This window comes from Oncorhynchus mykiss, unplaced genomic scaffold (assembly GCF_013265735.2).
Source record: "Oncorhynchus mykiss isolate Arlee unplaced genomic scaffold, USDA_OmykA_1.1 un_scaffold_265, whole genome shotgun sequence".
Classification (NCBI taxonomy): Eukaryota; Metazoa; Chordata; class Actinopteri; order Salmoniformes; family Salmonidae; genus Oncorhynchus; species Oncorhynchus mykiss.
The window spans coordinates 51,993-78,756 of NW_023493721.1; the positions used below are offsets into that span (position 1 = coordinate 51,993).

The 26,764-nt window shown below is 41.3% G+C and overlaps 1 protein-coding gene and 23 non-coding genes across 24 annotated transcripts; all 24 read right to left on the reverse strand.

Annotated features, from left to right (window-relative positions):
• Nucleotides 1-261: 261 nt before the first annotated feature.
• Nucleotides 262-2,558, reverse strand: LOC110504073 (piggyBac transposable element-derived protein 4-like). The gene is made up of 2 exons (XM_036973524.1): nucleotides 1,625-2,558; nucleotides 262-1,280 (listed from the first exon to the last, which is right to left on the reverse strand). The coding sequence occupies exons 1-2, from the start codon at nucleotides 2,556-2,558 to the stop codon at nucleotides 262-264; spliced, it is 1,953 nt and encodes a 650-aa protein (XP_036829419.1).
• A 2,031-nt stretch (nucleotides 2,559-4,589) lies between these two features.
• Nucleotides 4,590-4,661, reverse strand: trnat-ugu. Its single transcript has one exon. It is a non-coding gene; the product is annotated as a tRNA-Thr (tRNA).
• A 374-nt stretch (nucleotides 4,662-5,035) lies between these two features.
• On the reverse strand, nucleotides 5,036-5,107 carry trnaa-cgc. Its single transcript has one exon. It is a non-coding gene; the product is annotated as a tRNA-Ala (tRNA).
• A 1,048-nt stretch (nucleotides 5,108-6,155) lies between these two features.
• trnat-ugu lies at nucleotides 6,156-6,227 on the reverse strand. The gene has a single exon. It is a non-coding gene; the product is annotated as a tRNA-Thr (tRNA).
• Nucleotides 6,228-6,618: 391 nt separating this feature from the next.
• On the reverse strand, nucleotides 6,619-6,690 carry trnaa-ugc. Its single transcript has one exon. It is a non-coding gene; the product is annotated as a tRNA-Ala (tRNA).
• Nucleotides 6,691-8,188: 1,498 nt separating this feature from the next.
• trnat-ugu lies at nucleotides 8,189-8,260 on the reverse strand. Its single transcript has one exon. It is a non-coding gene; the product is annotated as a tRNA-Thr (tRNA).
• A 391-nt stretch (nucleotides 8,261-8,651) lies between these two features.
• On the reverse strand, nucleotides 8,652-8,723 carry trnaa-ugc. Its single transcript has one exon. It is a non-coding gene; the product is annotated as a tRNA-Ala (tRNA).
• A 1,498-nt stretch (nucleotides 8,724-10,221) lies between these two features.
• On the reverse strand, nucleotides 10,222-10,293 carry trnat-ugu. Its single transcript has one exon. It is a non-coding gene; the product is annotated as a tRNA-Thr (tRNA).
• A 391-nt stretch (nucleotides 10,294-10,684) lies between these two features.
• trnaa-ugc lies at nucleotides 10,685-10,756 on the reverse strand. The gene has a single exon. It is a non-coding gene; the product is annotated as a tRNA-Ala (tRNA).
• Nucleotides 10,757-12,246: 1,490 nt separating this feature from the next.
• Nucleotides 12,247-12,318, reverse strand: trnat-ugu. Its single transcript has one exon. It is a non-coding gene; the product is annotated as a tRNA-Thr (tRNA).
• A 374-nt stretch (nucleotides 12,319-12,692) lies between these two features.
• On the reverse strand, nucleotides 12,693-12,764 carry trnaa-cgc. The gene has a single exon. It is a non-coding gene; the product is annotated as a tRNA-Ala (tRNA).
• Nucleotides 12,765-13,812: 1,048 nt separating this feature from the next.
• On the reverse strand, nucleotides 13,813-13,884 carry trnat-ugu. Its single transcript has one exon. It is a non-coding gene; the product is annotated as a tRNA-Thr (tRNA).
• Nucleotides 13,885-14,275: 391 nt separating this feature from the next.
• Nucleotides 14,276-14,347, reverse strand: trnaa-cgc. Its single transcript has one exon. It is a non-coding gene; the product is annotated as a tRNA-Ala (tRNA).
• Nucleotides 14,348-15,847: 1,500 nt separating this feature from the next.
• Nucleotides 15,848-15,919, reverse strand: trnat-ugu. The gene has a single exon. It is a non-coding gene; the product is annotated as a tRNA-Thr (tRNA).
• A 391-nt stretch (nucleotides 15,920-16,310) lies between these two features.
• trnaa-cgc lies at nucleotides 16,311-16,382 on the reverse strand. Its single transcript has one exon. It is a non-coding gene; the product is annotated as a tRNA-Ala (tRNA).
• Nucleotides 16,383-17,866: 1,484 nt separating this feature from the next.
• On the reverse strand, nucleotides 17,867-17,938 carry trnat-ugu. Its single transcript has one exon. It is a non-coding gene; the product is annotated as a tRNA-Thr (tRNA).
• A 391-nt stretch (nucleotides 17,939-18,329) lies between these two features.
• Nucleotides 18,330-18,401, reverse strand: trnaa-cgc. The gene has a single exon. It is a non-coding gene; the product is annotated as a tRNA-Ala (tRNA).
• Nucleotides 18,402-19,903: 1,502 nt separating this feature from the next.
• On the reverse strand, nucleotides 19,904-19,975 carry trnat-ugu. The gene has a single exon. It is a non-coding gene; the product is annotated as a tRNA-Thr (tRNA).
• A 391-nt stretch (nucleotides 19,976-20,366) lies between these two features.
• trnaa-cgc lies at nucleotides 20,367-20,438 on the reverse strand. Its single transcript has one exon. It is a non-coding gene; the product is annotated as a tRNA-Ala (tRNA).
• Nucleotides 20,439-22,243: 1,805 nt separating this feature from the next.
• On the reverse strand, nucleotides 22,244-22,315 carry trnaa-ugc. Its single transcript has one exon. It is a non-coding gene; the product is annotated as a tRNA-Ala (tRNA).
• A 1,502-nt stretch (nucleotides 22,316-23,817) lies between these two features.
• On the reverse strand, nucleotides 23,818-23,889 carry trnat-ugu. Its single transcript has one exon. It is a non-coding gene; the product is annotated as a tRNA-Thr (tRNA).
• A 391-nt stretch (nucleotides 23,890-24,280) lies between these two features.
• trnaa-cgc lies at nucleotides 24,281-24,352 on the reverse strand. The gene has a single exon. It is a non-coding gene; the product is annotated as a tRNA-Ala (tRNA).
• Nucleotides 24,353-25,854: 1,502 nt separating this feature from the next.
• trnat-ugu lies at nucleotides 25,855-25,926 on the reverse strand. Its single transcript has one exon. It is a non-coding gene; the product is annotated as a tRNA-Thr (tRNA).
• Nucleotides 25,927-26,317: 391 nt separating this feature from the next.
• trnaa-cgc lies at nucleotides 26,318-26,389 on the reverse strand. Its single transcript has one exon. It is a non-coding gene; the product is annotated as a tRNA-Ala (tRNA).
• Nucleotides 26,390-26,764: the final 375 nt, after the last annotated feature.

Sequence of the window (26,764 nt, forward strand, 5' to 3'; positions counted from 1 at the left end):
GATAACTGAGAGGTTGTGGTTGACACTCACAGATTCAACATTCCGGGCAAGGGCCCTGTGTGCGAAGTGGCAGGCTGTCCCCCGTACTGCCCTTGGGCCCCTTGTGAGTTTGGGTATTGATTCTAAAAACGCCCCCCCCTACTACTACACTACCTTCCCTTGTTTGTGGATATTGTGGCTTTTGGGTATGGTTGTTGTTACATAATAATTATCCCTCCCGTTGTCCTCCTATTATGCCTAGCACACAGTGTCCCCCCCGGGTCACCCTGTCCCGTCTTGGCTAAAGGCCCAGTGGGCACAAGTTTGACAGTATGCGTGTGAACAGCCTTTGCAGATGTATTTGTTACACCTGCAGCACGCGGTGTAGGTCTTGGCATCCTTCTTGGGTGGGCAGAGCTGACACCTCTTCCTCTTACTCGCCACCGGCGGGGCGGCTGGGGCGGCGGCGGCCGGGCCAGCGGCTTGCTCCCGGGCTGGCGGACGAGCCTCGGCGGTGGCACTCTGTAGGACTTTGACAAGTGCGGACGCGGCTTGGGTGCGGGGGAGCCGCTGCCTTCTTTGTATCAAGGGCTTCACGAGTGCCTTTCCGAGCTGCTCCAGGAACACCCTCCTCTTGTTCCGCTTCCCAGGCATCCAGTCGGGCTTGATCTCTCGCCATATGACAAAGGCGTTGTAGGAGGACACGTCGAGGATGTTGTGGAAGATGACCAGGGGCCAGCGGGCGGTCATCCGTCTGCAGCTGTAGGTCCCGACCACCTTGTCTAGGTTGTCCACGCCGCCCTTGTTGCAGTTGTAGTCTAGGATGAGGGCCGGCTTCCGGTCGCGGCGATCGCTAACGTCGGGCTCCGCGTGCAGCGTGCTCAGAAGTAGCACGTTCTTATTTCTCTTTGCCAGGTAGGACACTAGAGTGGCGGTGGGCGTGAAGGCGAACCTGGAGGACAGGACCTGTCTGCCCTTTGACTGGAGCAGCGCGGGCGGGAGCTCGGCCTTGTTCTTTCTCACCGTGCCCACCATGGTGAGGTTCCTCTCGAGGAGCCGCTGGCCCAGTTCGTAGGAGGTGAAGAAATTGTCACACGTGACGTTGTGACCGCCCGGCAGTCCCTCGGTCAGATCGAGGACGACGCGGGCGCCCTGGTTCTTCTCGGGGCCTCCGCCGGCCGCCTTGCCGGTGTAGACTTGCATCTTCCAAGCGTAGCTGGACTTGGCGTCGCAGGCCACCCACGACTTGATGCCGTATTTGGCCGGCTTGCTGGGAATGTACTGTCGGAAAGGACAGCGTCCTTTCGGTGGGGAGAAGGGAGGGGAGAGGAGATTAGCAGCGTCATCGTTAAAGCGGGGACACTGCGTTTATGTTACACAAATCAAATCAAATCAAATTTATTTATATAGCCCTTCGTACATCAGCTGATATCTCAAAAGTGCTGTACAGAAACCCAGCCTAAAACCCCAAACAGCAAGCGATGTAGGTGTAGAAGCACGGAGCCGCCGCCGCCGCCGCCGCCGCCGCCACTACTGCCCATTGCTACTACTGCGGATTGCTACTACTGCCCATTGCTACTACTGCCCACGCTACTAGTGCTACCTCTCTATGCTACACGCACATACACAGATACATAGACGGTACCTCTGAACGGGACCAGTTGTTCGTCCACCGTCAGGTCGGGCCCCGGGTTGTAGAGGGCCGGCAGCCGCTCCTCCCACAGGTCCCATACCTCTCTTATGGCCGCCAGTCTGTCGGTGGCGAGTCTGGCGGGTCTCGACTGGCGGTCGTCGAATCGCAGCAGCCTCGAGTACTTGTGAAACACCTTGAGCGGCATGGTGGCGCGGAACACGGTCCTGCCGCTCTCGGCGTCCCACAGGCTGGCCGCGGCCTCGCCTCGGGACCTGTAGACGCCGGCTAGGATCAGCAGCCCTACGTAGGCGCGCAGGTCGGTGGAGTCCATGGGTCGCCAGCCGTCGCCGTATTTTCTCACCCCCTGCAGATTTGTCATGTCCACAATGATCCTTTCTATCGCCGGTGTGACAAACAGCCGGAAGGCGGACTCGATGTCGAGCGCTCGCGACGCGGCGTAGGCCGTGGGGCCCGGCGTCACGACGGAGCCGGGGCGGCGGATGGCGCGGGGCCGGTCCGGGCCGCGATAGGCCACGGAGGACCATTTGATTTTGCCGTTCTTTGACAGCAACGTCTCCCTTTGGGCTCGGGCGGCTGCCGCCGCGTCCTCTCTGTCTCGCTCTGGCTCTCTGGCTGTGTCTCGCTCTCGGGCAGCGGCCGTGTCTCGCTCTCCCTCTCGCTCTTCCTCCGAAGAGGAGCACGACCGTGAGGCCGAGTCGTCGTCGTCGTCGTCGTCGTAGTCGTCCGCATCACGCTCGGGGTTGTATTCCTCACCGTCTTCATCTTCCGAAACGTCCTCCTCTTCGGATTCCATGTAGTCTTCCTCGTCTTCTTGGTCGACACTGGAGGATATCTGTTCCAGGACCTGAGCCGCGCTCAAACAAGGACTGCGAGGCGTCGTAGGCGGAGGGCTCGCGCTCGGCGGGGTCGTATTCCTCCTCATCATCGTCCTCATCATAGTCCTCATCTTCTTCTGCTTCTTCTTCTTCTTCCTTCTTCTTCTCCTTCTTCTTCTTCTCCTTCTTCTTCCTGACAATATTAGTAGCCTCTGTACGGCCGGCTTACAGTCGTAGGCGGAGGGCTCACGCTCGGCGGGGTCGTATTCCTCCTCGTCGTTGTCCTCGTCTTCTTCTTCTTCCTTCTTCTTCCTTCTTCTTCCTTCTTCTTCTTCCTGACAATATTAGTAGCCTCTCTACGGCGGCCTTACAGTGGCCACGTGAATAGGACGAGGCACGCGAACGGACGAGGCGCGCGAGCGGTCGGCCCTGTCTGCTCCTTCGGACCCTTCGGCCCCTCCGGTACGCTTGGCAGGCCTCCCCGTGTGATTGCAACGAGGTCTTGCACTGAGTTCTTGTGGACAAGTGGTGCCAGGGTCACTCTGACCCGGCCCAGACACAGGGGAACAACTTGTAACACAGGGCCAGGGTTACTCTGACCCAGACCAGACAGTGGTAGGAGGGTTACAACATAAACCTTGCTAACGCTGCCGGGGTCACTCTGACCCACACAGACAGGGGGGGAATCAACTCGTAACGCTGGCCGGGGTCACTATGACCCGGCCCAGACAGGGGTAGGAGGCTTACGACATACACCTTGCTAAGGCTGCCGGGGTCACTCTGACCCACACAGACAGGGGGGGAATCAACTCGTAACGCTGGCCGGGGTCACTATGACCCGGACCAGACAGGGGTAGGGTATTGTAACAACAACCATACCCAAAAGGCACAATTTCCACAACCAAAGGAAGACAGTGTAGCAGGGGGGCGTTTTTAGAATCAATACCCAAACTCACAAGGGGCCCAAGGGCCGGGCCGCCGGGCAGTCCGGTCACTTCGCACACAGGGCCCTTGCCCGGAATGTGGCGGGTGTCAATTCTGGGGCAGGACCTTTGACTAGTGTCCACCAGATGGTAGTGTTGGGTCACTATGACCCAGACCAGACAGTGGTAGGAGGGTTACGACATACACCTTGATAAGGCTGCCAGGGTCACACTGACCCACACAGACACGGGGAATCAACTCGTAACTTTGCCCGGGGTCACTCTGACGTCACTATGATCCCGCCCACACAGGGGGGGAGGGTTACAACATACACCTTGCTGTTTGACTAGTATCCACCAGGTGGTAGTGTTGGGTCACTATGACCCGGACCAGACAGGGGTAGGAGGGTTACAACATACACCTTGCTAAGGCTGCCAGGGTCTCTCTGACCCACACAGACACGGGTGATCAACTCGTAACCCTGCCCGGGGTCACTCTGACCCACACAGACACGGGGGATCAACTCGTAACCCTGCCCGGGGTCACTCTGACCCGCCGAGACAACACGAGGGTTAATTTGTTTTGGTTTTTAACCTTATGGTCCACTTAGGAGCCTAAAACATTTGACATTTTTAACCTTAACATTTAGAAAAAAGAAATGGTATACAATCGACATTAGCAATCTAAATGGACCAAAAAGAGACAATAGAAAAAAATGGCAATGGCAATGTGAGAAAATTACGGTAACTAGTCTGGCTCTAAATCAGGTTAATTGTGTTTTTTTTTTTTGTGTAAGCCAGGGCGGGATCAGCCAGCGGCAGCTTCCCGCATGTGCGATTCATTTGCAGTCTGGACGCAATTGACCTTTTCATTTACACTGTTCTAATGAAAGTACATTTTCATAATATCAGCTAGCTTCCATAAACGTCAAACAAGGATTGAACCCACGTGCTTCAGTTTACAAAAACAGATGACTTAGCACATCTATTTCCTTATTAAAATGTCAACATTCTGGAAAGTGGGAGTTGTGCAAATGCTAAACTCATCAGAGAAGTTGTGGATTAACTTCAGACCACATACACTTCAAGTATTAGCGCTACCGTAGAGACACATCCCCTTACAATATATTAGCAGGGTTGCCATATTGAGACAACTTGCCTTTTCTTCAAATTCCTCCAGTTAAAGAACCTCTCCATGGTACCAGCTAATTTTCAGTAAGGCACAGATGGGATTTGAACCCATGATCTTCGGTTTACAAGACCGACGCCTTGCCACTTGGCCACCATGCCAATCTATGCTGCAATATATTTATCAACATTCTGGAAAGTAGTAGTTGTGTAATGTGAATTTGGCACACAAATAAACTCAGTGGAGAACCTTGGGATTGAACCAAGGACCTCATTCATAAATAGCATGCACATCCCATTTTATTTGCAGGTAAAATGCAATATTAATACAATATACTTTTTATATACACCACTCCATTGAATCTACAATGAAATGATAGCAGCAATTCTTAATACAAGTATGGACAGTCATCGAACCCATGAACTTCAGTTTTTGAAAATTATGCAATTGAAGTTGGCAACCATACCACTTCTGTGTCCTGCTGAGAATTTCAACATTCTGGAAAGTAGGAGATGGGCCATTGCAAAGGTTTCAATGGAGAAGCTGGGGATTGAACCCAGGACCTCATACATGCGAAGCATGCGCTCTACCACTGAGCTACATCCCCTTTCTGGGAAAAATAAAAATGTTTCTTGTTTTTTTAAATTTCACCTTTATATAACCAGGTAAGCTAGTTGAGAACAAGTTTTCATTTACAACTGCGACCTAGCCAAGATAAAGGAAAGCAGCGCAACACAAACAACAACACAGAGTTACAGATGGAATAATAAAGAGTACAGTCAATAACACAATAGAAGAAAAAAAAGAAAGTCTATATACAGTGCGTGCAAATGGAGGTAGGGCAATAAATAGGCCATAGTAGCTAAGTAATTCCAACCCTCGTCCTTTACACGGCTGGCTTGAGACCGGCAAAAGTGAACCAAAAGAGACATACTGGCGGAGCGGAGCTACTTAGTTTTTCATGACCTTTTTATTTTATTCTTTGTTTTTCAGTTTAGTTTTCTTAATTTGTTTTGGTTTTTAACCTTATGGTCCACTTAGGAGCCTAAAACATTTGACATTTTTAACCTTAACATTTAAAAAAAAGAAATGGTATACAATCGACATTAGCAATCTAAATGGACCAAAAAGAGACAATAGAAAAAAATGGCAATGGCAATGTGAGAAAATTACGGTAACTAGTCTGGCTCTAAATCAGGTTAATTGTGTTTTTTTGTTTGTGTAAGCCAGGGCGGGATCAGCCAGCGGCAGCTTCCCGCATGTGCGATTCATTTGCAGTCTGGACGCAATTGACCTTTTCTTTACACTGTTCTAATGAAAGTACATTTTCATAATATCAGCTAGCTTCCATAAACGTCAAACAAGGATTGAACCCACGTGCTTCAGTTTACAAAAACAGATGACTTAGCACATCTATTTCCTTATTAAAATGTCAACATTCTGGAAAGTGGGAGTTGTGCAAATGCTAATTTAACAACTAAATATACTCATCAGAGAAGTTGTGGATTAACTTCAGACCACATACACTTCAAGTATTAGCTCTACCGTAGAGACACATCCCCTTACAATATATTAGCAGGGTTGCCATATTGAGACAACTTGCCTTTTCTTCAAATTCCTCCAGTTAAAGAACTGGTACCAGATAATTTTCAGTAAGGCACAGACGGGATTTGAACCCATGATCTTCGGTTTACAAGACCGACGCCTTGCCACTTGGCCACCATGCCAATCTATGCTGCAAAATATTTATCAACATTCTGGAAAGTAGTAGTTGTGTAATGTGAATTTGGCACACAAATAAACTCAGTGGAGAACCTTGGGATTGAACCAAGGACCTCATGCATAAATAGCATGCACTCCCCCTCTGAGCTTCCATCCCATTTTATTTGCAGGTAAAATGCAATATTAATACAATGTACTTGTTATATACACCACTCCATTGAATCTACAATGAAATGATAGCAGCAATTCTTAATACAAGTATGGACAGTCATCGAACCCATGAACTTCAGTTTTTGAAAATGATGCAATTGAAGTTGGCAAGCATACCACTTCTGTTTCCTGCTGAGAATTTCAACATTCCGGAAAGTAGGAGATGGGCCATTGCAAAGGTTTCAATGGAGAAGCTGGGGATTGAACCCAGGACCTCATACATGCAAAGCATGCACTCTACCGCTGAGCTACATCCCCTTTCTGGGAAAAAGAGAAATGTTTCTTGTTTTTTTTTATTTCACCTTTATATAACCAGGTAAGCTAGTTGAGAACAAGTTTTCATTTACAACTGCGACCTAGCCAAGATAAAGGAAAGCAGCGCAACACAAACAACAACACAGAGTTACAGATGGAATAATAAAGAGTACAGTCAATAACACAATAGAAGAAAAAAAAGAAAGTCTATATACAGTGCGTGCAAATGGAGGTAGGGCAATAAATAGGCCATAGTAGCGAAGTAATTACAATTTAGCAAATGAACACTGGAGTGATAGATGAGCAAATGATGATGTGCAAGTAGAAATACTGGTGTGCAAAGAGCAGAATGTAAATTAAAACAATATGGGGATGAGGTAGGTAGATTGGGTGGGCTATTTACAGATGGGCTATGTCCAGCTGCAGCGATCAGTTAGCTGCTCAGATAGCCGATGTTTAAAGTCAGCAGTGTTGCCAACACCTCAGTAAGGAAAGTAGCTATTGGCTGTCCTAAAAGTCGCTAGAAGTTTCTAAAACATGTCATCACCTAATTTGCAGAATTGGCAATGTGCATGTAAATGTGAAGGACACTGTAGGAGTGAGGAATAACATTGTGGGAGAGACAAAAAGTGAGTAAAAAACTCCCTAAATATGTTTGGAACTACAAATGAACTTTCTTCTGTCGATCCTTGTTTTTTTATGATACAATTCCAACCCTCGTCCTTTACCTGGCTGGCTTGAGACCGGCAAAAGTGAACCAAAAGAGACATACTGGCGGAGCGGAGCTACTTAGTTTTTCATGACCTTTTTATTTTATTCTTTGTTTTTAGTTTTTCAGTTTAGTTTTCTTAATTTGTTTTGGTTTTTAACCTTATGGTCCACTTAGGAGCCTAAAACATTTGACATTTTTAACCTTAACATTTAGAAAAAAGAAATGGTATACAATCGACATTAGCAATCTAAATGGACCAAAAAGAGACAATAGAAAAAAATGGCAATGGCAATGTGAGAAAATTACGGTAACTAGTCTGGCTCTAAATCAGGTTAATTGTGTTTTTTTTTTTTGTGTAAGCCAGGGCGGGATCAGCCAGCGGCAGCTTCCCGCATGTGCGATTCATTTGCAGTCTGGACGCAATTGACCTTTTCTTTACACTGTTCTAATGAAAGTACATTTTCATAATATCAGCTAGCTTCCATAAACGTCAAACAAGGATTGAACCCACGTGCTTCAGTTTACAAAAACAGATGACTTAGCACATCTATTTCCTTATTAAAATGTCAACATTCTGGAAAGTGGGAGTTGTGCAAATGCTAAACTAACTAAACTCATCAGAGAAGTTGTGGATTAACTTCAGACCACATACACTTCAAGTATTAGCTCTACCGTAGAGACACATCCCCTTACAATATATTAGCAGGGTTGCCATATTGAGACAACTTGCCTTTTCTTCAAATTCCTCCAGTTAAAGAACCTCTCCATGGTACCAGCTAATTTTCAGTAAGGCACAGATGGGATTTGAACCCATGATCTTCGGTTTACAAGACCGACGCCTTGCCACTTGGCCACCATGCCAATCTATGCTGCAATATATTTATCAACATTCTGGAAAGTAGTAGTTGTGTAATGTGAATTTGGCACACAAATAAACTCAGTGGAGAACCTTGGGATTGAACCAAGGACCTCATTCATAAATAGCATGCACTCCCCCTCTGAGCTTCCATCCCATTTTATTTGCAGGTAAAATGCAATATTAATACAATGTACTTTTTATATACACCACTCCATTGAATCTACAATGAAATGATAGCAGCAATTCTTAATACAAATATGGACAGTCATCGAACCCATGAACTTCAGTTTTTGAAAATGATGCAATTGAAGTTGGCAACCATACCACTTCTGTTTCCTGCTGAGAATTTCAACATTCCGGAAAGTAGGAGATGGGCCATTGCAAAGGTTTCAATGGAGAAGCTGGGGATTGAACCCAGGACCTCATACATGCAAAGCATGCACTCTACCGCTGAGCTACATCCCCTTTCTGGGAAAAAGAGAAATGTTTCTTGTTTTTTTTTATTTCACCTTTATATAACCAGGTAAGCTAGTTGAGAACAAGTTTTCATTTACAACTGCGACCTAGCCAAGATAAAGGAAAGCAGCGCAACACAAACAACAACACAGAGTTACAGATGGAATAATAAAGAGTACAGTCAATAACACAATAGAAGAAAAAAAAGAAAGTCTATATACAGTGCGTGCAAATGGAGGTAGGGCAATAAATAGGCCATAGTAGCGAAGTAATTACAATTTAGCAAATGAACACTGGAGTGATAGATGAGCAAATGATGATGTGCAAGTAGAAATACTGGTGTGCAAAGAGCAGAATGTAAATTAAAACAATATGGGGATGAGGTAGGTAGATTGGGTGGGCTATTTACAGATGGGCTATGTCCAGCTGCAGCGATCAGTTAGCTGCTCAGATAGCCGATGTTTAAAGTCAGCAGTGTTGCCAACACCTCAGTAAGGAAAGTAGCTATTGGCTGTCCTAAAAGTCGCTAGAAGTTTCTAAAACATGTCATCACCTAATTTGCAGAATTGGCAATGTGCATGTAAATGTGAAGGACACTGTAGGAGTGAGGAATAACATTGTGGGAGAGACAAAAAGTGAGTAAAAAACTCCCTAAATATGTTTGGAACTACAAATGAACTTTCTTCTGTCGATCCTTGTTTTTTTATGATACAATTCCAACCCTCGTCCTTTACCTGGCTGGCTTGAGACCGGCAAAAGTGAACCAAAAGAGACATACTGGCGGAGCGGAGCTACTTAGTTTTTCATGACCTTTTTATTTTATTCTTTGTTTTTAGTTTTTCAGTTTAGTTTTCTTAATTTGTTTTGGTTTTTAACCTTATGGTCCACTTAGGAGCCTAAAACATTTGACATTTTTAACCTTAACATTTAGAAAAAAGAAATGGTATACAATCGACATTAGCAATCTAAATGGACCAAAAAGAGACAATAGAAAAAAATGGCAATGGCAATGTGAGAAAATTACGGTAACTAGTCTGGCTCTAAATCAGGTTAATTGTGTTTTTTTTTTTTGTGTAAGCCAGGGCGGGATCAGCCAGCGGCAGCTTCCCGCATGTGCGATTCATTTGCAGTCTGGACGCAATTGACCTTTTCTTTACACTGTTCTAATGAAAGTACATTTTCATAATATCAGCTAGCTTCCATAAACGTCAAACAAGGATTGAACCCACGTGCTTCAGTTTACAAAAACAGATGACTTAGCACATCTATTTCCTTATTAAAATGTCAACATTCTGGAAAGTGGGAGTTGTGCAAATGCTAAACTAACTAAACTCATCAGAGAAGTTGTGGATTAACTTCAGACCACATACACTTCAAGTATTAGCTCTACCGTAGAGACACATCCCCTTACAATATATTAGCAGGGTTGCCATATTGAGACAACTTGCCTTTTCTTCAAATTCCTCCAGTTAAAGAACCTCTCCATGGTACCAGCTAATTTTCAGTAAGGCACAGATGGGATTTGAACCCATGATCTTCGGTTTACAAGACCGACGCCTTGCCACTTGGCCACCATGCCAATCTATGCTGCAATATATTTATCAACATTCTGGAAAGTAGTAGTTGTGTAATGTGAATTTGGCACACAAATAAACTCAGTGGAGAACCTTGGGATTGAACCAAGGACCTCATTCATAAATAGCATGCACTCCCCCTCTGAGCTTCCATCCCATTTTATTTGCAGGTAAAATGCAATATTAATACAATGTACTTTTTATATACACCACTCCATTGAATCTACAATGAAATGATAGCAGCAATTCTTAATACAAATATGGACAGTCATCGAACCCATGAACTTCAGTTTTTGAAAATGATGCAATTGAAGTTGGCAACCATACCACTTCTGTTTCCTGCTGAGAATTTCAACATTCCGGAAAGTAGGAGATGGGCCATTGCAAAGGTTTCAATGGAGAAGCTGGGGATTGAACCCAGGACCTCATACATGCAAAGCATGCACTCTACCGCTGAGCTACATCCCCTTTCTGGGAAAAAGAGAAATGTTTCTTGTTTTTTTTTATTTCACCTTTATATAACCAGGTAAGCTAGTTGAGAACAAGTTTTCATTTACAACTGCGACCTAGCCAAGATAAAGGAAAGCAGCGCAACACAAACAACAACACAGAGTTACAGATGGAATAATAAAGAGTACAGTCAATAACACAATAGAAGAAAAAAAAGAAAGTCTATATACAGTGCGTGCAAATGGAGGTAGGGCAATAAATAGGCCATAGTAGCGAAGTAATTACAATTTAGCAAATGAACACTGGAGTGATAGATGAGCAAATGATGATGTGCAAGTAGAAATACTGGTGTGCAAAGAGCAGAATGTAAATTAAAACAATATGGGGATGAGGTAGGTAGATTGGGTGGGCTATTTACAGATGGGCTATGTCCAGCTGCAGCGATCAGTTAGCTGCTCAGATAGCCGATGTTTAAAGTCAGCAGTGTTGCCAACACCTCAGTAAGGAAAGTAGCTATTGGCTGTCCTAAAAGTCGCTAGAAGTTTCTAAAACATGTCATCACCTAATTTGCAGAATTGGCAATGTGCATGTAAATGTGAAGGACACTGTAGGAGTGAGGAATAACATTGTGGGAGAGACAAAAAGTGAGTAAAAAACTCCCTAAATATGTTTGGAACTACAAATGAACTTTCTTCTGTCGATCCTTGTTTTTTTATGATACAATTCCAACCCTCGTCCTTTACCTGGCTGGCTTGAGACCGGCAAAAGTGAACCAAAAGAGACATACTGGCGGAGCGGAGCTACTTAGTTTTTCATGACCTTTTTATTTTATTCTTTGTTTTTAGTTTTTCAGTTTAGTTTTCTTAATTTGTTTTGGTTTTTAACCTTATGGTCCACTTAGGAGCCTAAAACATTTGACATTTTTAACCTTAACATTTAGAAAAAAGAAATGGTATACAATCGACATTAGCAATCTAAATGGACCAAAAAGAGACAATAGAAAAAAATGGCAATGGCAATGTGAGAAAATTACGGTAACTAGTCTGGCTCTAAATCAGGTTAATTGTGTTTTTTTTTTTTGTGTAAGCCAGGGCGGGATCAGCCAGCGGCAGCTTCCCGCATGTGCGATTCATTTGCAGTCTGGACGCAATTGACCTTTTCATTTACACTGTTCTAATGAAAGTACATTTTCATAATATCAGCTAGCTTCCATAAACGTCAAACAAGGATTGAACCCACGTGCTTCAGTTTACAAAAACAGATGACTTAGCACATCTATTTCCTTATTAAAATGTCAACATTCTGGAAAGTGGGAGTTGTGCAAATGCTAAACTCATCAGAGAAGTTGTGGATTAACTTCAGACCACATACACTTCAAGTATTAGCGCTACCGTAGAGACACATCCCCTTACAATATATTAGCAGGGTTGCCATATTGAGACAACTTGCCTTTTCTTCAAATTCCTCCAGTTAAAGAACCTCTCCATGGTACCAGCTAATTTTCAGTAAGGCACAGATGGGATTTGAACCCATGATCTTCGGTTTACAAGACCGACGCCTTGCCACTTGGCCACCATGCCAATCTATGCTGCAATATATTTATCAACATTCTGGAAAGTAGTAGTTGTGTAATGTGAATTTGGCACACAAATAAACTCAGTGGAGAACCTTGGGATTGAACCAAGGACCTCATTCATAAATAGCATGCACATCCCATTTTATTTGCAGGTAAAATGCAATATTAATACAATATACTTTTTATATACACCACTCCATTGAATCTACAATGAAATGATAGCAGCAATTCTTAATACAAGTATGGACAGTCATCGAACCCATGAACTTCAGTTTTTGAAAATTATGCAATTGAAGTTGGCAACCATACCACTTCTGTGTCCTGCTGAGAATTTCAACATTCTGGAAAGTAGGAGATGGGCCATTGCAAAGGTTTCAATGGAGAAGCTGGGGATTGAACCCAGGACCTCATACATGCGAAGCATGCGCTCTACCACTGAGCTACATCCCCTTTCTGGGAAAAATAAAAATGTTTCTTGTTTTTTTAAATTTCACCTTTATATAACCAGGTAAGCTAGTTGAGAACAAGTTTTCATTTACAACTGCGACCTAGCCAAGATAAAGGAAAGCAGCGCAACACAAACAACAACACAGAGTTACAGATGGAATAATAAAGAGTACAGTCAATAACACAATAGAAGAAAAAAAAGAAAGTCTATATACAGTGCGTGCAAATGGAGGTAGGGCAATAAATAGGCCATAGTAGCTAAGTAATTCCAACCCTCGTCCTTTACACGGCTGGCTTGAGACCGGCAAAAGTGAACCAAAAGAGACATACTGGCGGAGCGGAGCTACTTAGTTTTTCATGACCTTTTTATTTTATTCTTTGTTTTTCAGTTTAGTTTTCTTAATTTGTTTTGGTTTTTAACCTTATGGTCCACTTAGGAGCCTAAAACATTTGACATTTTTAACCTTAACATTTAAAAAAAAGAAATGGTATACAATCGACATTAGCAATCTAAATGGACCAAAAAGAGACAATAGAAAAAAATGGCAATGGCAATGTGAGAAAATTACGGTAACTAGTCTGGCTCTAAATCAGGTTAATTGTGTTTTTTTGTTTGTGTAAGCCAGGGCGGGATCAGCCAGCGGCAGCTTCCCGCATGTGCGATTCATTTGCAGTCTGGACGCAATTGACCTTTTCTTTACACTGTTCTAATGAAAGTACATTTTCATAATATCAGCTAGCTTCCATAAACGTCAAACAAGGATTGAACCCACGTGCTTCAGTTTACAAAAACAGATGACTTAGCACATCTATTTCCTTATTAAAATGTCAACATTCTGGAAAGTGGGAGTTGTGCAAATGCTAATTTAACAACTAAATATACTCATCAGAGAAGTTGTGGATTAACTTCAGACCACATACACTTCAAGTATTAGCTCTACCGTAGAGACACATCCCCTTACAATATATTAGCAGGGTTGCCATATTGAGACAACTTGCCTTTTCTTCAAATTCCTCCAGTTAAAGAACTGGTACCAGATAATTTTCAGTAAGGCACAGACGGGATTTGAACCCATGATCTTCGGTTTACAAGACCGACGCCTTGCCACTTGGCCACCATGCCAATCTATGCTGCAAAATATTTATCAACATTCTGGAAAGTAGTAGTTGTGTAATGTGAATTTGGCACACAAATAAACTCAGTGGAGAACCTTGGGATTGAACCAAGGACCTCATGCATAAATAGCATGCACTCCCCCTCTGAGCTTCCATCCCATTTTATTTGCAGGTAAAATGCAATATTAATACAATGTACTTTTTATATACACCACTCCATTGAATCTACAATGAAAAGATAGCAGCAATTCTTAATACAAGTATGGACAGTCATCGAACCCATGAACTTCAGTTTTTGAAAATGATGCAATTGAAGTTGGCAACCATGCCACTTCTGTGTCCTGCTGAGAATTTCAACATTCTGGAAAGTAGGAGATGGGCCATTGCAAAGGTTTCAATGGAGAAGCTGGGGATTGAACCCAGGACCTCATACATGCGAAGCATGCGCTCTACCACTGAGCTACATCCCCTTCCTGGAAAAAAGAGAAATGTTTCTTGTTTTTTTAAATTTCACCTTTATATAACCAGGTAAGCTAGTTGAGAACAAGTTTTCATTTACAACTGCGATCTAGCCAAGATAAAGGAAAGCAGCGCAACACAAACAACAACACAGAGTTACAGATGGAATAATAAAGAGTACAGTCAATAACACAATAGAAGAAAAAAAAGAAAGTCTATATACAGTGCGTGCAAATGGAGGTAGGGCAATAAATAGGCCATAGTAGCGAAGTAATTACAATTTAGCAAATTAACACTGGAGTGATAGATGAGCAAATGATGATGTGCAAGTAGAAATACTGGTGTGCAAAGAGCAGAATGTAAATTATAACAATATGGGGATGAGGTAGGTAGATTGGGTGGGCTATTTACAGATGGGCTATGTACAGCTGCAGCGATCAGTTAGCTGCTCAGATAGCCGATGTTTAAAGTCAGCAGTGTTGCCAACACCTCAGTAAGGAAAGTAGCTATTGGCTGTCCTAAAAGTCGCTAGAAGTTGCTAAAACATGTCATCACCTAATTTGCAGAATTGGCAATGTGCATGTAAATGTGAAGGACACTGTAGGAGTGAGGAATAACATTGTGGGAGAGACAAAAAGTGAGTAAAAAACTCCCTAAATATGTTTGGAACTACAAATGAACTTTCTTCTGTCGATCCTTGTTTTTTTATGATACAATTCCAACCCTCGTCCTTTACCCGGCTGGCTTGAGACCGGCAAAAGTGAACCAAAAGAGACATACTGGCGGAGCGGAGCTACTTAGTTTTTCCATGACCTTTTTATTTTATTCTTTGTTTTTAGTTTTTCAGTTTAGTTTTCTTAATTTGTTTTGGTTTTTAACCTTATGGTCCACTTAGGAGCCTAAAACATTTGACATTGTTAACCTTAACATTTAGAAAAAAGAAATGGTATACAATCGACATTAGCAATCTAAATGGACCAAAAAGAGACAATAGAAAAAAATGGCAATGGCAATGTGAGAAAATTACGGTAACTAGTCTGGCTCTAAATCAGGTTAATTGTGTTTTTTTTTTTATGTGTAAGCCAGGGCGGGATCAGCCAGCGGCAGCTTCCCGCATGTGCGATTCATTTGCAGTCTGGACGCAATTGACCTTTTCTTTACACTGTTCTAATGAAAGTACATTTTCATAATATCAGCTAGCTTCCATAAACGTCAAACAAGGATTGAACCCACGTGCTTCAGTTTACAAAAACAGATGACTTAGCACATCTATTTCCTTATTAAAATGTCAACTTTCTGGAAAGTGGGAGTTGTGCAAATGCTAATTTAACAACTAAATATACTCATCAGAGAAGTTGTGGATTAACTTCAGAACACATACACTTCAAGTATTAGCTCTACCGTAGAGACACATCCCCTTACAATATATTAGCAGGGTTGCCATATTGAGACAACTTGCCTTTTCTTCAAATTCCTCCAGTTAAAGAACTGGTACCAGCTAATTTTCAGTAAGGCACAGACGGGATTTGAACCCATGATCTTCGGTTTACAAGACCGACGCCTTGCCACTTGGCCACCATGCCAATCTACACTGCAAAATATTTATCAACATTCTGGAAAGTAGTAGTTGTGTAATGTGAATTTGGCACACAAATAAACTCAGTGGAGAACCTTGGGATTGAACCAAGGACCTCATGCATAAATAGCATGCACTCCCCCTCTGAGCTTCCATCCCATTTTATTTGCAGGTAAAATGCAATATTAATACAATGTACTTTTTATATACACCACTCCATTGAATCTACAATGAAATGATAGCAGCAATTCTTAATACAAGTATGGACAGTCATCGAACCCATGAACTTCAGTTTTTGAAAATGATGCAATTGAAGTTGGCAACCATGCCACTTCTGTGTCCTGCTGAGAATTTCAACATTCTGGAAAGTAGGAGATGGGCCATTGCAAAGGTTTCAATGGAGAAGCTGGGGATTGAACCCAGGACCTCATACATGCGAAGCATGCGCTCTACCACTGAGCTACATCCCCTTTCTGAGAAAAGGAGAAATGTTTCTTGTTTTTTTAAATTTCACCTTTATATAACCAGGTAAGCTAGTTGAGAACAAGTTTTCATTTACAACTGCGACCTAGCCAAGATAAAGGAAAGCAGCGCAACACAAACAACAACACAGAGTTACAGATGGAATAATAAAGAGTACAGTCAATAACACAATAGAAGAAAAAAAAGAAAGTCTATATACAGTGCGTGCAAATGGAGGTAGGGCAATAAATAGGCCATAGTAGCGAAGTAATTACAATTTAGCAAATGAACACTGGAGTGATAGATGAGCAAATGATGATGTGCAAGTAGAAATACTGGTGTGCAAAGAGCAGAATGTAAATTAAAACAATATGGGGATGAGGTATGTAGATTGGGTGGGCTATTTACAGATGGGCTATGTACAGCTGCAGCGATCAGTTAGCTGCTCAGATAGCCGATGTTTAAAGTCAGCAGTGTTGCCAACACCTCAGTAAGGAAAGTAGCTATTGGCTGTCCTAAAAGTCGCTAGAAGTTGCTAAAACATGTCATCACCTAATTTGCAGAATTGGCAATGTGCATGTAAATGTGAAGGACACTGTATGAGTGAGTAATAACATTGTGGGAGAGACAAAAAGTGAGTAAAAAACTCCCTAAATATGTTTGGAACTACAAATGAACTTTCTTCTGTCGATCCTTGTTTTTTTATGATACAATTCCAACCCTCGTCCTTTACCCGGCTGGCTTGAGACCGGCAAAAGTGAACCAAAAGAGACATACTGGCGGAGCGGAGCTACTTAGTTTTTCATGACCTTTTTATTTTATTCTTTGTTTTTAGTTTTTCAGTTTAGTTTTCTTAATTTGTTTTGGTTTTTAACCTTATGGTCCAATTAGGAGCCTAAAACATTTGACATTTTTAACCTTAACATTTAGAAAAAAGAAATGGTATACAATCGACAGTAGCAATCTAAATGGACCAAAAAGAGACTATAGAAAAAAATGGCAATGGCAATGTGAGAAAATTACGGTAACTAGTCTGGCTCTAAATCAGGTTAATTGTGTGTTTTTTTGTGTAAGCCAGGGCGGGATCAGCCAGCGGCAGCTTCCCGCATGTGCGATTCATTTGCAGTCTGGACGCAATTGACCTTTTCTTTACACTGTTCTAATGAAAGTACATTTTCATAATATCAGCTAGCTTCCATAAACGTCAAACAAGGATTGAACCCACGTGCTTCAGTTTACAAAAACAGATGACTTAGCACATCTATTTCCTTATTAAAATGTCAACTTTCTGGAAAGTGGGAGTTGTGCAAATGCTAATTTAACAACTAAATATACTCATCAGAGAAGTTGTGGATTAACTTCAGACCACATACACTTCAAGTATTAGCTCTACCGTAGAGACACATCCCCTTACAGGGTTGCCATATTGAGACAACTTGCCTTTTCTTCAAATTCCTCCAGTTAAAGAACTGGTACCAGCTAATTTTCAGTAAGGCACAGATGGGATTTGAACCCATGATCTTCGGTTTACAAGACCGACGCCTTGCCACTTGGCCACCATGCCAATCTACGCTGCAAAATATTTATCAACATTCTGGAAAGTAGTAGTTGTGTAATGTGAATTTGGCACACAAATAAACTCAGTGGAGAACCTTGGGATTGAACCAAGGACCTCATGCATAAATAGCATGCACTCCCCCTCTGAGCTTCCATCCCATTTTATTTGCAGGTAAAATGCAATATTAATACAATGTACTTTTTATATACACCACTCCATTGAATCTACAATGAAATGATAGCAGCAATTCTTAATACAAGTATGGACAGTCATCGAACCCATGAACTTCAGTTTTTGAAAATGATGCAATTGAAGTTGGCAACCATACCACTTCTGTTTCCTGCTGAGAATTTCAACATTCTGGAAAGTAGGAGATGGGCCATTGCAAAGGTTTCAATGGAGAAGCTGGGGATTGAACCCAGGACCTCATACATGCGAAGCATGCGCTCTACCACTGAGCTACATCCCCTTTCTGGGAAAAGGAGAAATGTTTCTTGTTTTTTTAAATTTCACCTTTATATAACCAGGTAAGCTAGTTGAGAACAAGTTTTCATTTACAACTGCGACCTAGCCAAGATAAAGGAAAGCAGCGCAACACAAACAACAACACAGAGTTACAGATGGAATAATAAAGAGTACAGTCAATAACACAATAGAAGAAAAAAAAGAAAGTCTATATACAGTGCGTGCAAATGGAGGTAGGGCAATAAATAGGCCATAGTAGCGAAGTAATTACAATTTAGCAAATGAACACTGGAGTGATAGATGAGCAAATGATGATGTGCAAGTAGAAATACTGGTGTGCAAAGAGCAGAATGTAAATTAAAACAATATGGGGATGAGGTAGGTAGATTGGGTGGGCTATTTACAGATGGGCTATGTACAGCTGCAGCGATCAGTTAGCTGCTCAGATAGCCGATGTTTAAAGTCAGCAGTGTTGCCAACACCTCAGTAAGGAAAGTAGCTATTGGCTGTCCTAAAAGTCGCTAGAAGTTGCTAAAACATGTCATCACCTAATTTGCAGAATTGGCAATGTGCATGTAAATGTGAAGGACACTGTAGGAGTGAGGAATAACATTGTGGGAGAGACAAAAAGTGAGTAAAAAAACTCCCTAAATATGTTTGGAACTACAAATGAACTTTCTTCTGTCGATCCTTGTTTTTTTATGATACAATTCCAACCCTCGTCCTTTACCCGGCTGGCTTGAGACCGGCAAAAGTGAACCAAAAGAGACATACTGGCGGAGCGGAGCTACTTAGTTTTTCATGACCTTTTTATTTTATTCTTTGTTTTTAGTTTTTCAGTTTAGTTTTCTTAATTTGTTTTGGTTTTTAACCTTATGGTCCACTTAGGAGCCTAAAACATTTGACATTTTTAACCTTAACATTTAGAAAAAAGAAATGGTATACAATCGACATTAGCAATCTAAATGGACCAAAAAGAGACAATAGAAAAAAATGGCAATGGCAATGTGAGAAAATTACGGTAACTAGTCTGGCTCTAAATCAGGTTAATTGTGTTTTTTTTTTTGTGTAAGCCAGGGCGGGATCAGCCAGCGGCAGCTTCCCGCATGTGCGATTCATTTGCAGTCTGGACGCAATTGACCTTTTCTTTACACTGTTCTAATGAAAGTACATTTTCATAATATCAGCTAGCTTCCATAAACGTCAAACAAGGATTGAACCCACGTGCTTCAGTTTACAAAAACAGATGACTTAGCACATCTATTTCCTTATTAAAATGTCAACATTCTGGAAAGTGGGAGTTGTGCAAATGCTAAACTAACTAAATATACTCATCAGAGAAGTTGTGGATTAACTTCAGACCACATACACTTCAAGTATTAGCTCTACCGTAGAGACACATCCCCTTACAATATATTAGCAGGGTTGCCATATTGAGACAACTTGCATTTTCTTCAAATTCCTCCAGTTAAAGAACCTCTCCATGGTACCAGCTAATTTTCAGTAAGGCACAGATGGGATTTGAACCCATGATCTTCGGTTTACAAGACCGACGCCTTGCCACTTGGCCACCATGCCAATCTATGCTGCAAAATATTTATCAACATTCTGGAAAGTAGTAGTTGTGTAATGTGAATTTGGCACACAAATAAACTCAGTGGAGAACCTTGGGATTGAACCAAGGACCTCATTCATAAATAGCATGCACTCCCCCTCTGAGCTTCCATCCCATTTTATTTGCAGGTAAAATGCAATATTAATACAATGTACTTTTTATATACACCACTCCATTGAATCTACAATGAAATGATAGCAGCAATTCTTAATACAAGTATGGACAGTCATCGAACCCATGAACTTCAGTTTTTGAAAATTATGCAATTGAAGTTGGCAACCATACCACTTCTGTTTCCTGCTGAGAATTTCAACATTCTGGAAAGTAGGAGATGGGCCATTGCAAAGGTTTCAATGGAGAAGCTGGGGATTGAACCCAGGACCTCATACATGCGAAGCATGCGCTCTACCGCTGAGCTACATCCCTTTTCTGGGAAAAAGAGAAATGTTTCTTGTTTTTTTTAATTTCACCTTTATATAACCAGGTAAGCTAGTTGAGAACAAGTTTTCATTTACAACTGCGACCTAGCCAAGATAAAGGAAAGCAGCGCAACACAAACAACAACACAGAGTTACAGATGGAATAATAAAGAGTACAGTCAATAACACAATAGAAGAAAAAAAAGAAAGTCTATATACAGTGCGTGCAAATGGAGGTAGGGCAATAAATAGGCCATAGTAGCGAAGTAATTACAATTTAGCAAATGAACACTGGAGTGATAGATGAGCAAATGATGATGTGCAAGTAGAAATACTGGTGTGCAAAGAGCAGAATGTAAATTAAAACAATATGGGGATGAGGTAGGTAGATTGGGTGGGCTATTTACAGATGGGCTATGTACAGCTGCAGCGATCAGTTAGCTGCTCAGATAGCCGATGTTTAAAGTCAGCAGTGTTGCCAACACCTCAGTAAGGAAAGTAGCTATTGGCTGTCCTAAAAGTCGCTAGAAGTTTCTAAAACATGTCATCACCTAATTTGCAGAATTGGCAATGTGCATGTAAATGTGAAGGACACTGTAGGAGTGAGGAATAACATTGTGGGAGAGACAAAAAGTGAGTAAAAAACTCCCTAAATATGTTTGGAACTACAAATGAACTTTCTTCTGTCGATCCTTGTTTTTTTATGATACAATTCCAACCCTCGTCCTTTACCCGGCTGGCTTGAGACCGGCAAAAGTGAACCAAAAGAGACATACTGGCGGAGCGGAGCTACTTAGTTTTTCATGACCTTTTTATTTTAATCTTTGTTTTTAGTTTTTCAGTTTAGTTTTCTTAATTTGTTTTGGTTTTTAACCTTATGGTCCACTTAGGAGCCTAAAACATTTGACATTTTTAACCTTAACATTTAGAAAAAAGAAATGGTATACAATCGACATTAGCAATCTAAATGGACCAAAAAGAGACAATAGAAAAAAATGGCAATGGCAATGTGAGAAAATTACGGTAACTAGTCTGGCTCTAAATCAGGTTAATTGTGTTTTTTTTTTTTGTGTAAGCCAGGGCGGGATCAGCCAGCGGCAGCTTCCCGCATGTGCGATTCATTTGCAGTCTGGACGCAATTGACCTTTTCTTTACACTGTTCTAATGAAAGTACATTTTCATAATATCAGCTAGCTTCCATAAACGTCAAACAAGGATTGAACCCACGTGCTTCAGTTTACAAAAACAGATGACTTAGCACATCTATTTCCTTATTAAAATGTCAACTTTCTGGAAAGTGGGAGTTGTGCAAATGCTAATTTAACAACTAAATATACTCATCAGAGAAGTTGTGGATTAACTTCAGACCACATACACTTCAAGTATTAGCTCTACCGTAGAGACACATCCCCTTACAATATATTAGCAGGGTTGCCATATTGAGACAACCATATTGAGACAACTTGCCTTTTCTTCAAATTTGGCACACAAATAAACTCAGTGGAGAACCTTGGGATTGAACTAAGGACCTCATGCATAAATAGCATGCACTCCCCCTCTGAGCTTCCATCCCATTTTATTTGCAGGTAAAATGCAATATTAATACAATGTACTTTTTATATACACCACTCCATTGAATCTACAATGAAATGATAGCAGCAATTCTTAATACAAGTATGGACAGTCATCGAACCCATGAACTTCAGTTTTTGAAAATGATGCAATTGAAGTTGGCAACCATACCACTTCTGTTTCCTGCTGAGAATTTCAACATTCTGGAAAGTAGGAGATGGGCCATTGCAAAGGTTTCAATGGAGAAGCTGGGGATTGAACCCAGGACCTCATACATGCAAAGCATGCGCTCTACCGCTGAGCTACATCCCTTTTCTGGGAAAAAGAGAAATGTTTCTTGTTTTTTTTTATTTCACCTTTATATAACCAGGTAAGCTAGTTGAGAACAAGTTTTCATTTACAACTGCGACCTAGCCAAGATAAAGGAAAGCAGCGCAACACAAACAACAACACAGAGTTACAGATGGAATAATAAAGAGTACAGTCAATAACACAATAGAAGAAAAAAAAGAAAGTCTATATACAGTGCGTGCAAATGGAGGTAGGGCAATAAATAGGCCATAGTAGCGAAGTAATTACAATTTAGCAAATGAACACTGGAGTGATAGATGAGCAAATGATGATGTGCAAGTAGAAATACTGGTGTGCAAAGAGCAGAATGTAAATTAAAACAATATGGGGATGAGGTAGGTAGATTGGGTGGGCTATTTACAGATGGGCTATGTACAGCTGCAGCGATCAGTTAGCTGTTCAGATAGCCGATGTTTAAAGTCAGCAGTGTTGCCAACACCTCAGTAAGGAAAGTAGCTATTGGCTGTCCTAAAAGTCGCTAGAAGTTGCTAAAACATGTCATCACCTAATTTGCAGAATTGGCAATGTGCATGTAAATGTGAAGGACACTGTAGGAGTGAGGAATAACATTGTGGGAGAGACAAAAAGTGAGTAAAAAAACTCCCTAAATATGTTTGGAACTACAAATGAACTTTCTTCTGTCGATCCTTGTTTTTTTATGATACAATTCCAACCCTCGTCCTTTACCCGGCTGGCTTGAGACCGGCAAAAGTGAACCAAAAGAGACATACTGGCGGAGCGGAGCTACTTAGTTTTTCATGACCTTTTTATTTTATTCTTTGTTTTTAGTTTTTCAGTTTAGTTTTCTTAATTTGTTTTGGTTTTTAACCTTATGGTCCACTTAGGAGCCTAAAACATTTGACATTTTTAACCTTAACATTTAGAAAAAAGAAATGGTATACAATCGACATTAGCAATCTAAATGGACCAAAAAGAGACAATAGAAAAAAATGGCAATGGCAATGTGAGAAAATTACGGTAACTAGTCTGGCTCTAAATCAGGTTAATTGTGTTTTTTTTTTTGTGTAAGCCAGGGCGGGATCAGCCAGCGGCAGCTTCCCGCATGTGCGATTCATTTGCAGTCTGGACGCAATTGACCTTTTCTTTACACTGTTCTAATGAAAGTACATTTTCATAATATCAGCTAGCTTCCATAAACGTCAAACAAGGATTGAACCCACGTGCTTCAGTTTACAAAAACAGATGACTTAGCACATCTATTTCCTTATTAAAATGTCAACATTCTGGAAAGTGGGAGTTGTGCAAATGCTAAACTAACTAAATATACTCATCAGAGAAGTTGTGGATTAACTTCAGACCACATACACTTCAAGTATTAGCTCTACCGTAGAGACACATCCCCTTACAATATATTAGCAGGGTTGCCATATTGAGACAACTTGCCTTTTCTTCAAATTCCTCCAGTTAAAGAACCTCTCCATGGTACCAGCTAATTTTCAGTAAGGCACAGATGGGATTTGAACCCATGATCTTCGGTTTACAAGACCGACGCCTTGCCACTTGGCCACCATGCCAATCTATGCTGCAAAATATTTATCAACATTCTGGAAAGTAGTAGTTGTGTAATGTGAATTTGGCACACAAATAAACTCAGTGGAGAACCTTGGGATTGAACCAAGGACCTCATGCATAAATAGCATGCACTCCCCCTCTGAGCTTCCATCCCATTTTATTTGCAGGTAAAATGCAATATTAATACAATGTACTTTTTATATACACCACTCCATTGAATCTACAATGAAATGATAGCAGCAATTCTTAATACAAGTATGGACAGTCATCGAACCCATGAACTTCAGTTTTTGAAAATGATGCAATTGAAGTTGGCAACCATACCACTTCTGTTTCCTGCTGAGAATTTCAACATTCTGGAAAGTAGGAGATGGGCCATTGCAAAGGTTTCAATGGAGAAGCTGGGGATTGAACCCAGGACCTCATACATGCGAAGCATGCGCTGTACCACTGAGCTACATCCCCTTTCTGGGAAAAGGAGAAATGTTTCTTGTTTTTTTAAATTTCACCTTTATATAACCAGGTAAGCTAGTTGAGAACAAGTTTTCATTTACAACTGCGACCTAGCCAAGATAAAGGAAAGCAGCGCAACACAAACAACAACACAGAGTTACAGATGGAATAATAAAGAGTACAGTCAATAACACAATAGAAGAAAAAAAAGAAAGTCTATATACAGTGCGTGCAAATGGAGGTAGGGCAATAAATAGGCCATAGTAGCGAAGTAATTACAATTTAGCAAATGAACACTGGAGTGATAGATGAGCAAATGATGATGTGCAAGTAGAAATACTGGTGTGCAAAGAGCAGAATGTAAATTAAAACAATATGGGGATGAGGTAGGTAGATTGGGTGGGCTATTTACAGATGGGCTATGTACAGCTGCAGCGATCAGTTAGCTGCTCAGATAGCCGATGTTTAAAGTCAGCAGTGTTGCCAACACCTCAGTAAGGAAAGTAGCTATTGGCTGTCCTAAAAGTCGCTAGAAGTTGCTAAAACATGTCATCACCTAATTTGCAGAATTGGCAATGTGCATGTAAATGTGAAGGACACTGTAGGAGTGAGGAATAACATTGTGGGAGAGACAAAAAGTGAGTAAAAAAACTCCCTAAATATGTTTGGAACTACAAATGAACTTTCTTCTGTCGATCCTTGTTTTTTTATGATACAATTCCAACCCTCGTCCTTTACCCGGCTGGCTTGAGACCGGCAAAAGTGAACCAAAAGAGACATACTGGCGGAGCGGAGCTACTTAGTTTTTCATGACCTTTTTATTTTATTCTTTGTTTTTAGTTTTTCAGTTTAGTTTTCTTAATTTGTTTTGGTTTTTAACCTTATGGTCCACTTAGGAGCCTAAAACATTTGACATTTTTAACCTTAACATTTAGAAAAAAGAAATGGTATACAATCGACATTAGCAATCTAAATGGACCAAAAAGAGACAATAGAAAAAAATGGCAATGGCAATGTGAGAAAATTACGGTAACTAGTCTGGCTCTAAATCAGGTTAATTGTGTTTTTTTTTTTGTGTAAGCCAGGGCGGGATCAGCCAGCGGCAGCTTCCCGCATGTGCGATTCATTTGCAGTCTGGACGCAATTGACCTTTTCTTTACACTGTTCTAATGAAAGTACATTTTCATAATATCAGCTAGCTTCCATAAACGTCAAACAAGGATTGAACCCACGTGCTTCAGTTTACAAAAACAGATGACTTAGCACATCTATTTCCTTATTAAAATGTCAACATTCTGGAAAGTGGGAGTTGTGCAAATGCTAAACTAACTAAATATACTCATCAGAGAAGTTGTGGATTAACTTCAGACCACATACACTTCAAGTATTAGCTCTACCGTAGAGACACATCCCCTTACAATATATTAGCAGGGTTGCCATATTGAGACAACTTGCATTTTCTTCAAATTCCTCCAGTTAAAGAACCTCTCCATGGTACCAGCTAATTTTCAGTAAGGCACAGATGGGATTTGAACCCATGATCTTCGGTTTACAAGACCGACGCCTTGCCACTTGGCCACCATGCCAATCTATGCTGCAAAATATTTATCAACATTCTGGAAAGTAGTAGTTGTGTAATGTGAATTTGGCACACAAATAAACTCAGTGGAGAACCTTGGGATTGAACCAAGGACCTCATTCATAAATAGCATGCACTCCCCCTCTGAGCTTCCATCCCATTTTATTTGCAGGTAAAATGCAATATTAATACAATGTACTTTTTATATACACCACTCCATTGAATCTACAATGAAATGATAGCAGCAATTCTTAATACAAGTATGGACAGTCATCGAACCCATGAACTTCAGTTTTTGAAAATTATGTAATTGAAGTTGGCAACCATACCACTTCTGTTTCCTGCTGAGAATTTCAACATTCTGGAAAGTAGGAGATGGGCCATTGCAAAGGTTTCAATGGAGAAGCTGGGGATTGAACCCAGGACCTCATACATGCGAAGCATGCGCTCTACCGCTGAGCTACATCCCTTTTCTGGGAAAAAGAGAAATGTTTCTTGTTTTTTTTAATTTCACCTTTATATAACCAGGTAAGCTAGTTGAGAACAAGTTTTCATTTACAACTGCGACCTAGCCAAGATAAAGGAAAGCAGCGCAACACAAACAACAACACAGAGTTACAGATGGAATAATAAAGAGTACAGTCAATAACACAATAGAAGAAAAAAAAGAAAGTCTATATACAGTGCGTGCAAATGGAGGTAGGGCAATAAATAGGCCATAGTAGCGAAGTAATTACAATTTAGCAAATGAACACTGGAGTGATAGATGAGCAAATGATGATGTGCAAGTAGAAATACTGGTGTGCAAAGAGCAGAATGTAAATTAAAACAATATGGGGATGAGG

Bases quoted from the DNA above. Each gene is read 5' to 3' on its own strand.
- LOC110504073 (XM_036973524.1), bottom strand. From the start codon at position 2,558: ATGATGAGGAGGAATACGACCCCGCCGAGCGCGAGCCCTCCGCCTACG. The intron at 1,281-1,624 runs GTACCGTCTATG...CCCCACCGAAAG, and splicing joins ACAACTGGTCCCGTTCAGAG to GACGCTGTCCTTTCCGACAG.